General features: G+C 37.1%; 1 protein-coding gene across 2 annotated transcripts; it reads right to left on the bottom strand.

The window, feature by feature from the left end:
* Positions 1–1,655: 1,655 nt before the first annotated feature.
* LOC140155875 (uncharacterized) lies at positions 1,656–17,344 on the bottom strand. Of its 2 annotated transcripts, none has more exons than XM_072178869.1 (7): positions 17,040–17,344; positions 10,003–11,864; positions 9,155–9,331; positions 8,493–8,676; positions 7,971–8,126; positions 3,856–4,027; positions 1,656–2,873 (listed from the first exon to the last, which is right to left on the bottom strand). In XM_072178869.1, exons 2-7 carry the CDS (start codon positions 11,663–11,665, stop codon positions 2,610–2,612), a joined length of 2,616 nt encoding a protein of 871 aa, XP_072034970.1. In that variant the 5' UTR covers positions 11,666–11,864; positions 17,040–17,344; the 3' UTR covers positions 1,656–2,609. The 2 variants fall into 2 exon arrangements, with proteins under 2 accessions (XP_072034970.1, XP_072034971.1); XM_072178870.1 differs by having other exon boundaries at positions 17,124–17,344.
* Between the last annotated feature and the right edge of the window lie 2,933 nt (positions 17,345–20,277).

Here is a 20,277-nt window from a genome sequence, read left to right as displayed (position 1 = left end):
ACACTCCATATGGGTCCGATGACGACCACCAGGATGATTGTTCCTATTTCTATAATCCTCGCACAGATTCGCCATCACATGAAATCCTCATGGAACAATTTAGACCAAATATTTGTGAACTGGAACATCTGATCGATCAGAACTTTGCTTGCTTAAGTAACAAACTTGATGATGAGTTGTCACAATCTGCCAGTGACAAAGATCGTGCAAAACCTTTGAAAGCGGTGCGATTTGCGGATTTACCACCGAAACTAAAACATCTTACTAGGAGCAAATCTGACCCAACTCATGGAAGCAAAGGAATCGCACATAGCTCTGAATGGAATGAATGCTTCTTAGTAGCTATCGGTAAAAATAGTGCTATCAAAAAGGAAATTCAACTTCACCAATCAAAAATATCTAAAACCGATCTTTTCAAAGATGACACAAAAACTGACACGACTGCTGCTGATGATCATTTTGAGTCAAAGTTGATAGAACGTGAAATGAAGCGGTACATTCATTGGTTACGTCACGATAGAGCCATTGAACGACATCGTTGGTATTCTGCAAACAATACGTCCCATCGTCACCTACCAATGCCAACGCATCAAGTCCCACAACCACTATATTCAGTTAATAACCAATTATCTGAATCGTCTATATCAGCTAAAGTTGCAAAAGCTATAGGAATGTATAGCGTTTTACCAAAACCCGACTTTGAAGCTCCCTCAGTAACATTAAAATCAACGAGGTTTCCTAAAATTCCAGTGTTACCACCGATAGCAGGAAGCTCCAATGAAACGCTGTTTAGCAAGACATTTGCAGGAGAAGTTAAGGGATTGCCGGTAGTATCTAAATATAAAAGGAGCAAGCGAGGAACTAACAAACGCGGTTGTAAGAAAGGACATTGAATTTTAAGAAACAAGGGTTTGTATCAAGTTTAAAATGTGTGTGTATGTGTTTTGATATGTTGGTGATCTACTGATCGGCATGGCAGCACTACTTGCATGGTCCCGCCATTATGCACTATGTGCGGGGAGAGCCTCGAACTGGCAGCATACATGAATGGGAATTGAACCAGTCATATAACATTCTGTGTAAGGTTACGTAATTCTTCCTTTCATGTGTGCTGCCAGTTCGAGGCTCTTCCAGCACATAGTGCATAATGGCGGAACCATGCAAGTAGCGAATGGTGGTGGATCGAGATCATGCCATCAGTTTAAGTTTCATCAAATTAATACTTTAATTTGTCTCCATACTTAAGCATACTTTACACCCATCTAATCTTTATGTATTAATATACAAATATTACATGCCTATGAGTGTGATAGTACAAAATATATCATGAGGTCAAATTTTGACTTATCTATTTCACGAGGCGTAGCCGAGTGAAATAGGTCAGTCAAAATTTGACCGAATGATATATTTTGACTATTACACGAATATTAGCATGTAATATTTGTTTTATATCATGATATCACATGGTTTCTTTTCATGCCATGTGATAGTAAAAACTATCACACGGCTAAAGTCACTGTAATCATGATATAACAATAACTATCATAGTGATATTAGGAGTATTTTTATGCATAATGCTGTAAATACTCCATGTTTAGATTGATGCCGTATACTCTATGGGCACAACAAAATAAAACACGCAAATATCCGTAAAGAAAGGTCTCAATATTTTCTATTTCATAATCCATTATATTATTTTATATTTCATACAATGTTTTAATATAAAACATTAATGTAGGCGCGGATCCAGTTTTTTGAAAGGGGCGTTTAACAAAATGTCGGTTCACTTTGCTTGCAAAATTTCGTGAAGCCATATTTTGTCATGGTTGTGAAAACCGGAAGACTTCTTCAGGAAACTTTCGAACACAAGGACTGGAACTCCAACGCTATTCCATAGGCAGAAGTACATTACTTTATTTTATTCTATTTTATTTGTTCCTCTCTTTTTTAGTAGTGGCGGAACCCCCGATCCCCCGTATCCACCCCTGCCAAAAATATATATCTCTTTATTTACAAAAAAAAAAAGGTTGTGTATTTAATAGTACTTGTGGATATAAAATCAATACCACAATCTCGGTCAAAAGTAGTTGGAACACTTGCGTAAAAGTAGACCCCCCTGAAAAAAACCTGGCATATTGATCTGGAGCACCCATGTTGGGGATGACCGGGATTGCAGCTTTGCGAAGGTTGGTATCCATGCACATCATCATCATCACCATTATTATCTTCAGCAAAATTTCTCCACAGCGATATATAGTAGGGGTTTGTTTAGCTGAATTCATATCTGCGGAACCATCTTCAAAACACCTATGGTTTGCTCTTTCAGTTTGATAGAACTTGAAATTAATATATATATTATGTGGGAACAGTGGGATAACCTGAGCTCCGACATAGTTAGTCCCTATATTCACCTCCCCAGTCCATATTCATCATGTTTTACGGTACTATTTTACGCGAATCTTCAGTATTCATCGTATCCACGAATACCTGATAACTCGAAGATCTCACTGAAGCCAAAACGAATATTTATCAGGATCAATAAATTATACATGACTCTGCATTTTTTTTTAAACGAAAGTTGATATTTTTCTGATGAAGAGGTTTTTAATTTAATTTTTCAAGCGGCATTCCTGCATCCACCTATACACATTACCAACTCTCTCTTTGAAGTTCACAGGGAAATTATTAGTCGGAACTGGATACAGATTCTTGGCTAAAGGCTCATAAGAGTCCACAAAGCTTGTCAAAACTGTCCAAGGTTCTGGATTCTGATATAATTCCTGGAGTTTATCGACTGTGGTGCGCCGAAAGATGCAGATGGTTCGCAATGTTTTTTCATGAAAATTTGTATATTTTCTCAAGTTGTTCAAGTTCTGGAATATAAAAGAGACACAAAATGTGATAAGAGAACGTGGACATGGTGGATTAAAGGGAGCGATAAAGGGAAGGGATGGAGAGGGGGAAGAGGAGAGAGAGAGAGAGAGAGAGAGAGAGAGCAAATAATACTGTAAACTTAGCTTAGCCTTTAAACACACAGTGCCGTACGTTTGTTTCTTAAACGTCACATCTCTGCCACAAAGTTGTACTTGCATTTCTGTTTATTCGGTTTACCAAGTTTTTTGTTGGAAGTCGTGAAAGAATTTAAACAAAAACTATACCCTATTCGTCACTTCTTTCTGGAATATAATCTATGTATAAGAGTACATCCATTTTTTGGCTTTTGGGATCCTTAACTTAATGACGAACTTGACATATTAAAATGACCAAAAAAATCACTGAATGATAATGGACCAATCAACGATTATACGAAACAACATTCCGACACCAAAGAGAAACCGGCAACGTCCAGATTGCCGACAACAAATCAAACTCACTTACTCGACGAGGTGGTATACCATGCACTCTCTTATAAATATTCCGATTGAATATTCAATGAAAGAAGATTTTAAGTCTTTTGCCGATCACAATTTATGGACAAATCGTTTTTGACTAAATAATTTGATTTTTTAGTCAATCAAAAGGAGTGATTGGCAATCTTTTAGCGATTAATTGAGAGACAAATCATTTTCCGATTGAATATTCACTGAGTCGAAAGGATTCATTTTTATTGCTTTTTTTCCTTTAATCTTTTGCTGCCCGAAGTTGGGATTCGGGAACAAATCCTTTCCAATTGAAAAACATGCACTCTAAAATATTTTAAATCTCATCAAACCCATATAACGCATATCATTTGGCAGTATATTTAGGAGTAGGCCTAACACTTTATTGATTGGATGGTGGACATTTAAGTCCGTCAATTTAGGAGAGTTAGTAGTATGTACATGTATACCGTTCGGTTAAGGTCTACAATCTTACCATATTATTGTAAAGGGTGTTGTAACCAGTACAAAAGCCCGATTCGTTATCGATGAACCAAAGCATACGTGATAATTTACCGTAGCCTAAGTTATGTATACTTTGTCGGTTATAAATCATATTTCTTGTTCCATCTAACTGTCCATAAGCTCCTTCTTGGTGGTTGGTTATTCTAATAATAAACATGGAAACAAACAGAAGGAAAGATGTAGTTAAACGGATGCAGCACAGTGGGTTGGTTAATGCGGCGTTATTCTGCTGGAATTGATAACATGGATGTAGTGGCGCGGCGTAGCATGATGTATTTGATTTGTTAGGGGGGCACCAAGACGGTGGGCGGGGGGCACCAACCGTTTTCGTAAGTTTTCAATGGGGTTTCAAAGTTTTCACTTCGATATGGGGCGTGCCCTATACTACGACACTGCATGGACATCTTTACCGGTTATGCAATTACGGATTTCAAATAACCCATCTGTTGCAGGACATTGAGATTATAACATTAGGGGAATTGAGGTTGATGTAAATTCCGTAAAGCGAAGAGAAGGTAGCGTCTTTCGCTCCCAGAATAACTTTCTTTGAACTTGCCAAAAAGGTTGATTGCATGAATCATTACAATAGGGAGGTGCTATCTACTGATTATAACACTTATATTGTTTTGTATATTTTGTATATATTACACACGTGCTATCTACTGCAAAACAATATAAATGTTATCTTCAGTAGATAGCACGTGTGTAATACAAAACAAGCTAAGTGTTATCTTCAGTAGATACCACATGTGTCATACAAGACAATCTAAGTGTTATCTTCAGTAGATAGCATATTGTAATGCAATACAATCTAAGTGTTATCTTCAGTAGATTGGACATGCGACATACAAGACAGTGTAAGTGTTATCTTTAGTAAATAGCACATGTGTAATACAAAACGATAAAAGCGTTATCTTCAGTAGATAGCACATGTATAATACAAAACAATATAAATGTTATCTTCAGTAGATAGCACATGTATAATACAAAACAATATAAGTGTTATCTTCAGTAGATAGCACATGCATATTACAAAACAATCAAAGTGTTATCTTCAGTAGATAGCACATGCGTATACAAAACAATAAAATTGTTATCTTCAGTATTAAGTACATGTGTAATTCAATACAATACAATCTAAGTGTTATCTTCAGTAGATAGCACGTGTGTAATACAAAACAAGCTAAGTGTTATCTTCAGTAGATACCATATGTGTCATACAAGACAATCTAAGTGTTATCTTCAGTAGATAGCACATGAGTATACAAGACAATAAAATTGTTATCTTCAGTATTAAGTACATGTGTAATACAATACAATACAATCTAAGTGTTATCTTCAGTAGATAGCACGTGTGTAATGTAAAACAATATAAATGTTATCTTCAGTAGATAGCACGTGTGTAATACAAAACAATCTAAGTGTTATCTTCAGTAGATAGCACGTGTGTAATACAAAACAATCTAAGTGTTATCTTCAGTAGATAGCACGTATGTAATGCAAAACAATATAAATGTTATCTTCAGTAGATAGCACGTGTGTAATACAAAACAAACTAAGTGTTATCTTCAGTAGATAGCACATTGTAATGCAAAACAATATAAGTGTTATCTTCAGTAGATAGCACGTGTGTAATGCAAAACAATATAAGTGTTATCTTCAGTAGATAGCACGTGTGTAATACAAAACAATCTAAGTGTTATCTTCAGTAGATAGCACGTGTGTAATACAAAACAATCTAAGTGTTATCTTCAGTAGATAGCACGTGTGTAATGCAAAACAATCTAAGTGTTATCTTCAGTAGATAGCACGTGTGTAATACAAAACAATCTAAGTGTTATCTTCAGTAGATAGCATGTGTGTAATGCAAAACAATCTAAGTGTTATCTTCAGTAGATAGCACGTGTGTAATACAAAACAATCTAAGTGTTATCTTCAGTAGATAGCACGTGTGTAATACAAAACAATCTAAGTGTTATCTTCAGTAGATAGCACGTGTGTAATGCAAAACAATATAAGTGTTATCTTCAGTAGATAGCACGTGTGTAATACAAAACAATCTAAGTGTTATCTTCAGTAGATAGCACGTGTGTAATGCAAAACAATCTAAGTGTTATCTTCAGTAGATAGCACGTGTGTAATGCAAAACAATCTAAGTGTTATCTTCAGTAGATAGCACGTGTGTAATAAAACAATCTAAGTGTTATCTTCAGTAGATAGCACATGAGTATACAAGACAATAAAATTGTTATATTCAGTATTAAGTACATGTGTAATACAATACAATACAATATAAGTGTTATCTTCAGTAGATAGCACGTGTGTAATACAAAACAAGCTAAGTGTTATCTTCAGTAGATACCACATGTGTCATACAAGACAATCTAAGTGTTATCTTCAGTAGATAGCATATTGTATTATAAAACAATCTAAGTGTTATCTTCAGTAGATAGCTCATGCATCATGCAAGACAATATAAGTGTTATCTTCAATAGATATTACATGTGTAATACAAAACGATAAAAGTGTTATCTTCAGTAGATAGCATGTGTGTAATACAAAACAATCTAAGTGTTATCTTCAGTAGATAGCACATTGTAATGCAATACAATCTAAGTGTTATCTTCAGTAGATAGCATATTGTATTATAAAACAATAGATATTACATGTGTAATACAAAACGATAAAAGTGTTATCTTCAGTAGATAGCATGTGTGTAATACAAAACAATCTAAGTGTTATCTTCAGTAGATAGCACATTGTAATGCAATACAATATAAGTGTTATCTTTAGTAGATAGCACATGTGTCATACAAGACAATCTGTGTGTTATCTTCATTAGCTAGCACGTGTGCAATACAAAACAATATAAGTGTTATAAAACCAAAACACAAACACCAATAGAAAACAAACGAATTTCAAGGGCACAATAGGTTTTTTGAGCACCTATTTCCCAAGCAATTGTGAGGAGTGATTTATCATTTTAAACTTAAAAGCTTGTTTTATGGAGATTTTTAACTGTTAAATAATCTAAGACACTAAAAATTGTACCTTCACACTGGATTAGTCGTGAATGGTCACATATAAGAGTTATCTTCAGTAGATAGCACATGCGTAATACAAAACAATCTAAGTGCTATCTACTGAAGATAACACTTAGATTGTCTTGTATGACACATGTGCTATCTACTGAAGATAACACTTTTATCGTTTTGTATTACACACGTGCTATCTACTGAAGATAACACTTTTATCGTTTTGTATTACACATGTGCGATTTACTGAAGATAACATTTATATTGTCTTGTATGAGGCATGTGCTATCTACTGAAGATAACACTTATATTGTATTGTATTACGCATGTGCTATCTACTGAAGATAACACTTAGATTGTCCTGTATGACACATGTGGTATCTACTGAAGATAGCATTTATATTATTTTGTTTTACACGTGTGCTATCTACTGAAGGTACCACTTGTTTTGTATTACACACGTGCTATCTACTGAAGATAGGCCTTACTAACACTTGTTTGTATTATACATATGTTATCTACCGACAATAACACTCAGATTGTTTTGTATTACACACATGTTATCTACTGAAAATAACACTTAAGATTTTTAGAATAGAAAACTGTACAAACTCTTATATCGTTTTGTATTACTCACGTGTGATCTACTGAAGATAACTCTTATATTGTTTTGTATTGCGCATACTCTACTAAAGATAATACTTGTATTGTTATTTATTATACACGGGCTATCTACTGAAGATAACACTAGTATTGCTTTGTATTACACATGCACGTGCTACCTAATGAAGATAACACTTAAAAGATTGTTTTGTATAACACATGTGCTATCTACTGAAGATAACACTTAGATTGGTTTGTTTTACACATGTGCTATCTACTGAAGATAACACTTAAGATTGTTTTGTATTACGCATATCCTATCTACTGAAGATAACACTTTGATTGTCTTGTGCTGGTTCTGAGATACATTTTTATTATTTTATGTACAAGTTAAATTCTCAGCATGTGTATTTTATCATTTCTGTTGTATAAAATTCTATTGATTTACCTGTCAATATGAGCAATGAGGTAATCCAGTACAACCAAGTCAGTCCATTGCACTAAATAATATAGCTCGGAAGAAGTGAGACTCTTCAGGTCTGGCGAAGTAGCCAGAAGGGGGCCTTTGGATCCTTTGTCTAAAAGAACCTTTGGATAACCTGCACTGAAAAAAGACAATGACAAAACACAAAATAAAAACAAAATAACAAATACTGATCACTAACGCGAAGGTAATTCTTGATTTTTTTCATCACAAACATGTTCCGAAATTTTCAAGTAGTCGGAGCAGCAAAGCAAGTGGAGAAATTCAAATCAGCCGATGGTATAAGGTAGAGAAACCGGCATTTTCACCGGCTGTCGGAGTTTGCTTTGTCACATTGCTGCATGATTTATATCATTTACTTTTGCCATTTCAAATATTATACTTTTGTGTATTCTTCAAAATACACAATAATATTAATTATTTCAGTAAGAGCTGGATATTCATTTTATTTTGAATTAAAACAAATTTACTGAAGAGGATGCTTACGTTGATTCAAGGTCATCGATAAACTTGGAAAGAACCACGAATTTCCCTTCTTGCCACTGTAAGCTGTTGAAATTTGCTGCATATTTTCCCCAGTTTATTCCACTGGTGTCCACCGTTGACAGAACGACTTGAGGTATATTCTTAATGTCTAACAAACGTGCCAGGTAGAACGTGTAGATTTCTCCTATAACACGTATAAAAGAAGACAAAAACATGAAGACATTGGCTTTCTTTACATGTATGTTTTATTGCCTTTATGGATGCTATCTCCCCGATTATCTTCTTTAATGGATCTATATGAACAAAAATGAAGAGTTTTGGAACTTCTTGGTCGTATCACATTTAATAGACCACTCAAGGTTGGAAACGTGCGTTCCCACAATTTTGTCATGTACAAATGGGGAATGGATTTTCTGGTACATCAAGAGTGGGTGCACGTGTCATGCCAGCACGAGGCGAGGAATTTATAGTAATCATCGGGAGTCACAATGTCATTATGTGTCACAAATTAACAACTTACATGATTGCTAAAAAATAACGTGCTTTTTAGATGCTCAAGCGTATTTATAAGAAAGAACACAGAATGGCATAATTTTCTGCAAATTGCTGATGTGTAATATAAATCATCAAAAATTCAACCCTTCTGTTGGTCGGGAACCTACCATGAATCATAATTGTATGGGGAGATCTGTACCGGACACACAGTTGAGTACCATCGGCTAACACAGCATACTGATTTGGTGGAACACCACATCTGAAAGCGTCTCCTAAAACCATCGATGTAATTGGTTGACTTCGCACTCGCCTTGACCAGTCATCCACTTCTGACCATGTGTATGCTATAAGAAAATAAAATATGGAACTGTTTTGTGAAAACGTTGAACTCATGCAGCGGGCACAGGGCTGGTGCAATATTGAACCGATTCTATGTTTGAAATAACGGTCGGATTTTGTGTCAACGTCCAATCGACGTCGAATCAACGCTGTATCAACGTCGATGTGCGTCTGCATTTTCAACCTGATATCGGCCAAATTTCAACCGCATTTCAACCATATATTTTGTCGGCCAAGTTACATCACGTTTCAATGTATTAAAGATGGGTCGGTGTTGTGTTGAGGACGGACACGTGTCAGCATGTTATGCGTTGTAAACAGAGAATTTATAATAATAACAAGACAGTATCAGATTCAGTGGCATAGCATCATAGGGGCACGGGGCACGACCCCTCCCCATCGATCTGAAAATTTAGAAAATCCCACAGGAAATTGCCGAAAATGGCTTGTGCCCCCCCAATCAGACCCGGTTCCCCCCAACAAGCCCAATCATGGTCGGTACCCCTCCCCAATTTGAATACCCACACTACTCCACTGCTATATTTTGAATCAATATCAGCTCAATAACAGCAAGTACAGCACAAACGGTTACACTCAAATATAATTAATATGGATAATACTATGATGCCCTCCTCCACCCAAAAGGTCTATGAAATATTCTGTCATCTATACATACCAGATGGCGTCATGGCTTCCGTTTCTCTTGACCAGACTATTCCGTCTGCAATTACAGCAGGGATTGGTTGGATTATATCAGCATCATTCAGACGTTGTTGGATCGGTTCATTTACATTGATTTGTCTTTGGTTTTCAAGCCGGAGTTGTACATCAGGTACTTGAAAGAATTGCTGTTGTTGTTGGTTTTGTTGCTGTTGGTTCGCCAGTAATTGTTGTTGCACGGGTTGAATATATTGCATTGGTTGCTGCACACGATGTAGTTGCTGTTGTTGATATTGTTGTTGCTGCTGCTGTAGCGGCTGGAAGGGTAGCTGATTGTTCAGTGCTTGTTGGTTTTGATGCTGCTCTTGTTGTCGCTGCATAATCGCCAGTTGTTGCTGCAGTTGCTGCTGTTGAATGTTCTGCTGTGGTTGCTGGTGTTGAGCATTTTGAGGTTGTTGCTGTTGTTGAATGTGATACGGTTGTTGCTGTTGCTGTTGGTGAATATCTTGTCGTGGCATGATCTGTTTGTTTAGTTGCTGTATTGGTTGTTGCTGTATTTGGTTTTGTTGTTGTTGCAATTGTATAGGTTGTTGTTGGTGAATTGGGTTTTGTTGTTGTTGGTTCTGTTGTACAGATACAGGTTGCTGTTGGAGAATTTGGTTTTGTTGTTGCTGTTGTACAAGTTGCTGTTGGGGAATTTGGTTTTGTTGTTGTTGCTGCTGCTGTACAGGTTGCTGTTGGGGAATTTGGTTTTGTTGTTGTTGCTGCTGCTGTACAGGTTGCTGTTGAGGAATTTGGTTTTGTTGTTGTTGCTGCTGCTGTACAGGTTGCTGTTGGGGAATTTGGTTTTGCTGTTGTTGCTGCTGCTGTACAGGTTGCTGTTGGGGAATTTGGTTTTGGTGCTGTTGTAGTAGTACAGGGTTTTGGTGGTGAATTTGGTTTTGTTGATGATTATGTTGCACCGGCAGATGTTGGGGAATTTGGTTTTGTTGTTGGAGTGGCTGATGTTGAACTGCTTCATGTGGTACATGCTTTTGCGCAAGCCCCTGTTGTATTCTTTGGTTGAGGAGCGACTGCTGGTTCTTAGGGAGCTGTGGCTGCTGTTGGTGATGTTGTTGCGGGAAATTGCGCGATTGCCCTTCCTGCTGTTGTTGTACCATTTGGTGTGGCTGTCGGTGGTGTAGAATGTTCATTTCTTGCAGTTGGGATTTTAGTTTGGGCTGATCTTGTTTTCCTACCATTTGACCGTGCTGTCCATTTGGGATGTTTGTGGCATGAGGTGCGGCATTGTCATTACTATTAGCTCGAATGCCGTTCAAACGTTCCTGGAGTTGGTGGTACAATTCTTGTTGCTGCTGTACCTGGTTTTGAAGGTATTGAAGTTGTTGCGCTGCATCACGAACGTCTTGATCAGAAACGTCGTCATTTTTTACAAAATGGTCGTCATTTACACTAGGTCTATAATCTGCTGAACGCCCAACAGCAGGCTTCTTCAGATATTCAGATATTCGGCGTTTGGGTGGATTCTGAGGAATCCTACCATGAAGAGGTTTTAAATTGGCGTATTGTGCCGTGAGTAACATGTGAGATGAAATAACTGCAGCGCAAATGACGAGTATAATTATTGGAGAATACCGCTTGCATGTTGAGATGCATCGGACGCGACGTAATATCCACATCTTATTTGGGGGCTTTAGCCACTGTAAAAGTTGCTGATGTTAAACTCGAATACTTGTTATTGGTGAGATAACGACGTGTAATTCAAATTTGAACTTAGTTTCTCCTTCGTCTTAATTTCCAGTGGAACGCTCTTATAGAACCCATTTAGCTGAAATGGTCCTTCGAGAAGACACAATTCATAGTTAAGTTGATCAGCATCTGTATGGTCAAATCAGAAAGACAAAACACCTATGTGATTAATGTTCGTTATAATATTGAAATACTGTCAGTTCTAATGTTGAAATACAGCACTCTCGCCACAAAGATTTATCACACACATCTCTCCCCGGATGCACCCATCGCCATCGCACACGCACCCCACTACCACCTGTTCTAATAAACACCACATGAACAAATAAGCTCTCCCTCAACCACTGCACTTTGCGCACGAACAAATACAAAATGAACATATCTCTGTGTTCGAAAACGTAATGTAGTTTTACCATTGCCAGGACCACCTTTTCATGATACTACGGTGTTCTATAAAAGAAGCAAAGGTATACCAACCAAATTAGTTTATACACCTTTCCCCCCACCTAACACACCACCCACCCCACACACCCTAAACAGGGCTCGAAGGTTAGAAGACAAGATTGCTACGTAGGCACGAAAATTAGGATAAAAGTTGTTTTTCATAAAGTGTCGGATGCGTGCTGTTAGACCATTAGGTCTATAAAACAAACTGTCGGACAAAAGTCTTTGAACATGGCAAAGGTTCGAAGTCAGCAAAAACATCTAAATCCAGCGATGCTGAGGTCTTCATCAGTGCTCGGCCCCCACTACGGTACAATACGAGTCTCCGAGTAGGCCCTATTTATACTTTATAGTACTGGTGGCCGAGCACTGATGAAGACCTCAGCATCGCTGGATTTAGATGTTTTTGGTGACTTCGAACCTTTGCCATGTTCAAAGACTTTTGTCCGACATGGCGTTTGTTTTATAGACCTAATGGTCTAACAGCACGCATCCGACACTTTATGGAAAACAACTTTTATCAGTGCTCGAAGGTGGCGTTACCGTTATATAAAACACTTTGCATGCTTAAGGGAAGGAAAGTAGTACGGCACATAGTGTTTACTTGCCGAACTTGTTAATTTGAATCTTAAGGGAAATGTATAGCGCATTATGATTTTGTATTTTGAATTTAAGAAATACAATGGGACTCACTAATCAATTTAGGGTTGCCACCGGCCTACCGGCTACAGTAGCTTATATATACATCATCGACGTGTAAGGTGTATGTAAAATACAATTGATACCGCCCCCACCATGTAAGTAAGGCTTACACTTATTTGATTTACCCAAGCCTCTTACATTTGAATTGTTTTTGAAGTTCCATTACAATCTGTTTTTACAACTGGCTGTATTTACATAGTGCTTGACTCACACGAGTTCGGCACAATTAGGTCTCCGTCACATTTACCAATGAATGACTATTTATATAACTTTATTTTGCAGTACTATCGTTTAGATATTCGTATAAAGGAATCACATAATACAATATTACACGTGTAATTACGTTAGCAACATGCAGGATATTTTAACTTTTCTCACGGGCAATTTATATTTGTTATAGGCCACCTAGCTTTTTGCCATCCAGAAGACCGTTTGATAAAATGTACGGCAGCTATTCCAAATGAGTAGAACAGTTGCACATGTATTTAAGTAGTCATCATATCAGTGGCGTGTGCAAAAAAGGTGGGGATGAAGGGCTACGCCTCCCCCGGGCCGGATTTACCATTGGGCTAGATGTTCCCGGGCCCAGTGCCCCAAAAATATGGGGCCCCAAAGTTGGCACGTGCATGTTTCTTTTCAGCCCGAAAACACCATGTTTTGGACCAAAATATGTTAAAATTGCACAAGTTTCTGCGCACTAGCCCTTTGTATAGCAAAATTCCGGGCAAAATTCACCTTTATTTTGGGCTAAAATGATCTGAAATTGAAATTTTTTCACGAGCTTCACGCGCAAATGTCCTAGTAAAATCGGTCATTGTAAACCAAAACTTGGTTGAGTGCACATGCCTTTCTCACGGTGAGTTTGAGGGCCTCCAAATTTTGTCCTGGCCCAGGGCCCCCAAAAGAGACAATCTGGCCGGCCCTGTCCACCCCCACATCACCTTTGTCAGTATAATCCAGGGGAAATGCACCCAGTATGGGAAGGGAGCCGAAAATTTTCACGTGGTGAGAATTTTTCTTCTGGGTTTCTCTTGAAGCAAGAATTCTTAAAAACTAAGGTTACAGTGTGAGGGTGGGGTGTAATACTTCGATCCGAAGAGCTGTGGGGTCAATCATGATGCCGTGCCCAGGGGTCAGCAGGAAACGGTAAGTCCGGCCCTGCTCACAAGAATGGAGTGACATGCATTCTGATTTTAATCCATTAGTATGCTACGAACTTTGTAAAGGTCGTTGCAAGTTTAAGTAAGAAAAGTATCATTTATATGAATGAATCCCAGGATATAAATACGCAACAAAGCTTAAAACCACAATAATAAACTCGGTAACAAAGGTGACCCATGAGTCATTTCACATTATTAAATAAAGGGAGTTCCTATTCGATTGCTCGAAAGGTCGAAGCCTGGAAGAAAAGGAGAGGCCAAAGTTAAATAAATTAAAGTACAAAGTAAATGAAAGTATAAGGTTAAAGTATAAGGTAAGGTAAAGTAAAGAGCTGTATAAAGCAAAACAAAGCAAAGTAACAAAGCTAAGTAAAGCAAAGAAAATTAAAAAGGAGAGATATATAAACACGATAAAAGTATGCAAAGCTAACAAGCAAGTTAAAGCAAACAATCAATCAATCAATCAAGCAGGCAAACAAGCAGCAGGCAAACTTTTTTAAGCAATCAAATAAACAAGCAAACAAGCAAGAAGCACGTAAATCAAGTTTAGAACGGGAGTGTGATATACCGTAAAACCTCGTCTACAAGCATATATAGTGTTTTTGATGAAAGCTAGATTAATACGATACATGCGTAAATATGCCAATACAATATATTGGTCTTACAATAATACTTGTTTGTATATGCTTGGATCTGTAATTTATTTTCTCAAATTCCATAATGGCACCTGGATTAATTTAGCTTTCATCAGAAGCACTTTATATGCTTGTAGACGAGGTTTTACGGTATGCCAGCATTGCGTTGCCTTTTGGTGAAAGTATCTTGACGGGATCACTGTTTCTTCCATCAAGATGGCCAAGTGTAGGCGACTCTTTGGGCCGCTACAGTGGCGTAACGCGAGTCATGGGGGTAGGGGACTCCGACCATGATTGGGGAGGGGACAGCGGGCCTGGGGGAGGCACAAGTCGTTTTTCGGCAATTGTCCTATGGGATTTTCTTTCTAAATTTTCAAAATAGATTGGGGTACACGTCTAGACTTGATTGTCACAGCACACCATAAAAATGCATGTTTTTGGCCCTTAATTCATAAATTTGGACAAATAATAAAAGACAACTTTTATTGCCAGTTAGTACTAAATGAACAATTACGATTGAGCTCAGTCTTTCTTTCATTTGGCAGAAGTTAATGATATTTTTTTAATCTCAAAAAACTTAAGTGCTGAATTTTGCATGAATGGAGAGTAAGCAAGTTCAGAAATAGAATGTGATTATGACAGCATTTACGTTGCCTTTTCGCAAATAATTGCTGATGTTGAAGTATCTCGACAGCGCGATTGTTTGTGAACAAAGATATGGGCAAGGACGATATACTGACACTTGAAGTCATTTTGTCCTTGCAAAAGAATTGTGAAAGTATACATATTATATTGTATTTATGTATAGCTGTAAAGGCTGCCGTGGATTTCGTGTATGTAAAATAGGCTAGGTGTATAGTCTGGCAATGACCGTAATAATTATAAACGCAGAGCTTAACATATTTGGCATTACTAAGAACAAAAACTAAAGTCGGAAACATAAGAACTTTGATTTAAGGTCAATGCATTATTTTGATTTACCCTAAAGGCTGAAAAAGAACAATTATGAACTCAAGAACGTGCATTGTATTAACCACTAATAGTTCCCATAAACGGGGAAAAGTCAATAAACGCGTGAACCGATCTTACGATCCGGGGTTAATGAAAGCTAGTTTCATGATTCTGTGTGGAACTGGGACGTCTTTGGAACAACAACTTTAGGACTTGAAGGGAAGTAATTTTTTTCCTGCAGAATAACAGTTGTATTTTAATTACAGTTTCAACAAGACCTTTTCTCCTGACGTCAAAGACCTTTCCTTAAATTTTAATGACTATCAAGCGCAAAATGATATAGAAATCATTTTTTTTTTACCAAATAAAAAATACAGGTTTTCTTACCCAAAATTGGAAAATGTGTTTTTGAACCCAGTCATTATTTCTTAAATTACGCGTATACATGTATAGTTGAATTAATTTAAGTCATGCCTCGTGATGTTGAACGTGGCAACGATTATACATATATTACATCAGTGCACCAAAAGATCAATCAATAATTTGATAAATTACGATTCCTAAATTACCAAATACAAGTAATTATGAACATGTGTTATTGAACACCCCCACGAACATGTACGAATTTTGTCGACTATAAACTAGATGCACTGCATGGCTGATATTGAGGTATTGAGTCGGTGTTTTACGATGACCATTGTGTATTAAATATAGACAGTTTATTATCCCACACTCTAAGAAATAAAGGTCCTAGAGGTTCTAAAGTTATCCTCTCAGGAGAACCCTTAGAGGTTCTCTAAAGAACCAAAAATGGTTCAAAAACCGTCGAAAATGGCCCCAAAATGTGATACAGAACCGTTTTCGGGTCTTTAGAGAACCTTTAAGGATTCTCCAAAATTAAAGAACCTTTTTAAGAGGTTCAAGAGGGAGGGTTCTCATGAGAGGGCAAAAAAGGTTCTATTTAGAACCTTTATTTCTTAGAGTGCACCATGGGTACTTAAACACCCCATACACATAACAAACACTCTGCAAACCAGTAGAGCAAACTGAAATTAACTGAATGAACACTTCAACACGTTGATGGATAGGCTGTAGAGGGGGTGTTAAAAGTGCCTTGTATAACTTGAGTAACATAAAACATCTTCGTATTAACACTCACTACACCTTCACTGTATATAAGCCTTATAGCCATTAACGGTTTAAGTGTTAATTAATTGTTGCTCTGCTATTTTTGCAGTGCACACCTGTAACGACCAATCCACACACACGTACACGTAGGCATATAATGCCTTTAAAATTTAACATCCAAAGTAGGCCAACAATATTATAGCTTAATTTAAAAGATTTCGGCACAAAATCAACGATGCACAAGCAGCACTAATAAACTATACATATAGAACAAAAGAACTTACCAAATGACTATCGTACGCCGCTCTTGGTATTTATTATTTCCTTATCATTTTAATGGAGAATTTATCAAGTAGCAGGAAACTCACCAAAATATTTGTAAAAATCCAGAATTCATTATTAGTAATATACAATGGCGATATACAGATGCAAATATTATGTTCACATGGGCTTGTGTTGGTGCACTAAATACTAATAAATGAAATTATTTCAATGCCCATCATTATGATCATAGCCTGAATTAACCTTCACCCCAGACGCATGTGCTGCATAGTCGGCATATTGCCGCTATATGAGGATACAAACTAATTCCAGCATGCGTGTTGAATATTTTCAGCTCCAGTGACAAAATTCAATTGGTTCATTTTGTGCGACTGTGACATACGTACGACTGCAACACCTTATTGGTGTTTTTGCTACTCGCATGTTTTTGGCTGCGTTACCATACACCCTGATTATTTTTTGCAGAGGGAAGGTGCTGAATTTCCAAAAAGTAGACCCTTTTCTTGAATACATTCACTTACATGCAAAAATTGACTTATCTCTCTAAAACACCTTATCCCCCAAAACTTGTTTAGGGCATTTGAACGGTTGAACATGAAACGGTGATTCCTATGTTAATGATTTCTTTATGATTTGGACCTCCTAGTATACAGTCTTACATTACATTTACCATGAAAGTGGAGATTTTGTCGGGGCGGGGTGGTGGTAGTAGTAGTGGTGGTGGTGGTGGTGGTGGTGGGTGGGGGTGTGTGGGGGGTGGGGGGTGTGTGTGCGTTTGTAAATGCCGTCTAACGAGGACCTACATATGGATACACACCGTAAAACGAGGACACACCTCCAAACGAGGACGTCCTCGTTTTGAAACTATGCCCAGGATGACGTAAATGATGCAAATATGCATATAAGATAGCATATAAGATAGGTCCCCCATAGCGGGTATAGGACGGGTCTCAGTTGGATAGTAAGTTGCCTGGTGTGTTTGCGTGAGGTCCACGGTGTGTCGATTAAAAACGGTGTGTAAGTCCTCGGTTAGATCCTTCTAAAGTCGAGGTCCTCGTTTGAACGTATTTACAAACAAGGGTGTGTGGGTGTGTGTGTGTGTGTGGGGGGGGGGTAATGGTCTGTGAAAACTACCCAACAAACGTGGATGGTAATGCATGGCACCCGGGCATGGCAATACGAATACTTTATTTACGTTACGAAACCATGAAGTGAATTCAAATTTACTGACACGCATCTTTTTCTGTTACCCTCATTAAAACGAAGATTTGGATCCTTTTGAAAAACCATGGGAAGTTATCATATGAAATATTTTTGAATGGTTTGCTTGATTTTGAATCAAGGTCAAGCGGGCATCAGAATGATTTATTAGGCCTAATAGTTGTTGCTGTATTATTATTATTGTTGTTGTTGTTGTTACTGTTGTTGGTATTGTTGTTATATTTTGGCCCACACTATTTCACAATATCAGAATCTGTATTTATATTCAGACTTCCCAGCACACATTTGGTAAAACATTTAAATTCTATCCATGCATAATTGTGACCCAGCATGAGTAAATGAGGCGCATTGAAGGAATTATCAAAATTGAGATATTTATATTTTTGTCATCTGTATTAAATTATGAACATTTTGATACCAAAATCAACACATGCAGCACTCCTATCAAAAGTAATGAATGATTAAAAATCATTTTGCTGCCAATGTTGAATAAATTTTGACCTTGTTTCACATTTTGTGCTATATATCAAAATGATGCTTGCCGTAATGCGCCTCATTAACTTATATTGGGTCATAAATGGTTGTTATATATATGTAATAAAACAGTGTCGCCTTAGGCAAGCTATTAGCATTGTTTAGGTGTTATGACAACGTCTATGCAAAATTTATGGAGTATCAACAAGAACAACCGAATCCATTTCAAACTTGAACTATTTTTGTCCGAAGTAGAAAGTAATTAAACGGCACACAAAGTGCTATTTTTCATTACCATAGCCAAAAGAGATTATACATATAAATCTAGATATGTGTCATAAGAAGAGAAAGAACACGGAAATACGCAAAAGTGTGTCACATTGATTATATATGTGCTCAGTGGAAAAGAGAAAAAGGTTATATTGGTAATTCGATTATTTTACTATTCAAAGAAGATTGCTTGAGAAAGTGCATTGCTATCTGAATGAGATAGGCCTAGTAGACTGCTCTAGACAATTTGTTGCTATCTTCAGAAGATAATAATCTGACTATCCATTGCTATTCAGTAGATATAGTTGACTGTCCTTGGCTATATAGTCAGTAAATAGTATTATTTAGTCATGATAGTTTACTGTTCTATGGTTCTTGCTATCTTCAGTAGATGACAGAGACTGCTCCAAACACTCTATTGCTATCTACAGTAGATAGCAGTCTAGTACAATATTCTAGACAATTTATCAGAGATGCCAGTTTTCAGGTTTTAACCTGAATTCAGGTTGTTTGTGAGTTCAAATTCCTGCGTTTTTATTTATTTTCAGCCTGTTTTGGGGCTTTTTGGCCTGCATTCACGCGCTTTCGAGTGAAACTGACTGGCAGCTCTTATTTATTGTTATTTTCAGTAGATAGTAGACTGGTCGATCCAGGATATGTATTATACTTCAGTAGATAGTATGTTGCTTTTTAAGCAATGTATTGCTATCTTCAGTAGAAAGTATAATGTTAATAAGTTATTTATTGCTATCTTCAGTGGCTATTAGACCGAATGCATTGCTACATTTAGTACGTTTCTATACAATGTATTGCTATCTTCAGTAGATAGTACTCTTCCAGTCTTCAGCAGACAGTTCAGAACAAATTATTTAAGTAGATATCAATCTTTTGTAGACATTGTGTTGCTATCATCAGTAGATAGTAGACTGTTTTACGCAATTTATTGCTACATAGAAGACAGTTTTCTGTTTAGACATTTTTGCTATTTTCAATAGACATGATAGATAGTAGACTCATCTAGACAGTTTATTGATCTCATCAGTATAGATAGACTACTCCATAAAATGTATTGCTATCCTCGGTAGATAGTTGACTGTTATTGTACATGGGACAAGACAATTTCTTTAAATAACCCGGGGGTACTCGTCTAATATCAATGCCGTCCTCAAGCAGGCACTTACATTTCCGATCTAAAACATTTGAAAATACTAACTCTAATCACTGACCTTCCCTTGTTAGCACCTTTGTGACCTTAAACGCGGTCCGCGATGTTGA

Source organism: Amphiura filiformis, chromosome 6, assembly GCF_039555335.1.
Source record: "Amphiura filiformis chromosome 6, Afil_fr2py, whole genome shotgun sequence".
In the NCBI taxonomy this organism is placed as follows: domain Eukaryota; kingdom Metazoa; phylum Echinodermata; class Ophiuroidea; order Amphilepidida; family Amphiuridae; genus Amphiura; species Amphiura filiformis.
The sequence above is the reverse complement of the archived record's forward strand: the minus strand, read 5'-3'. Positions and strand labels throughout refer to the sequence as shown.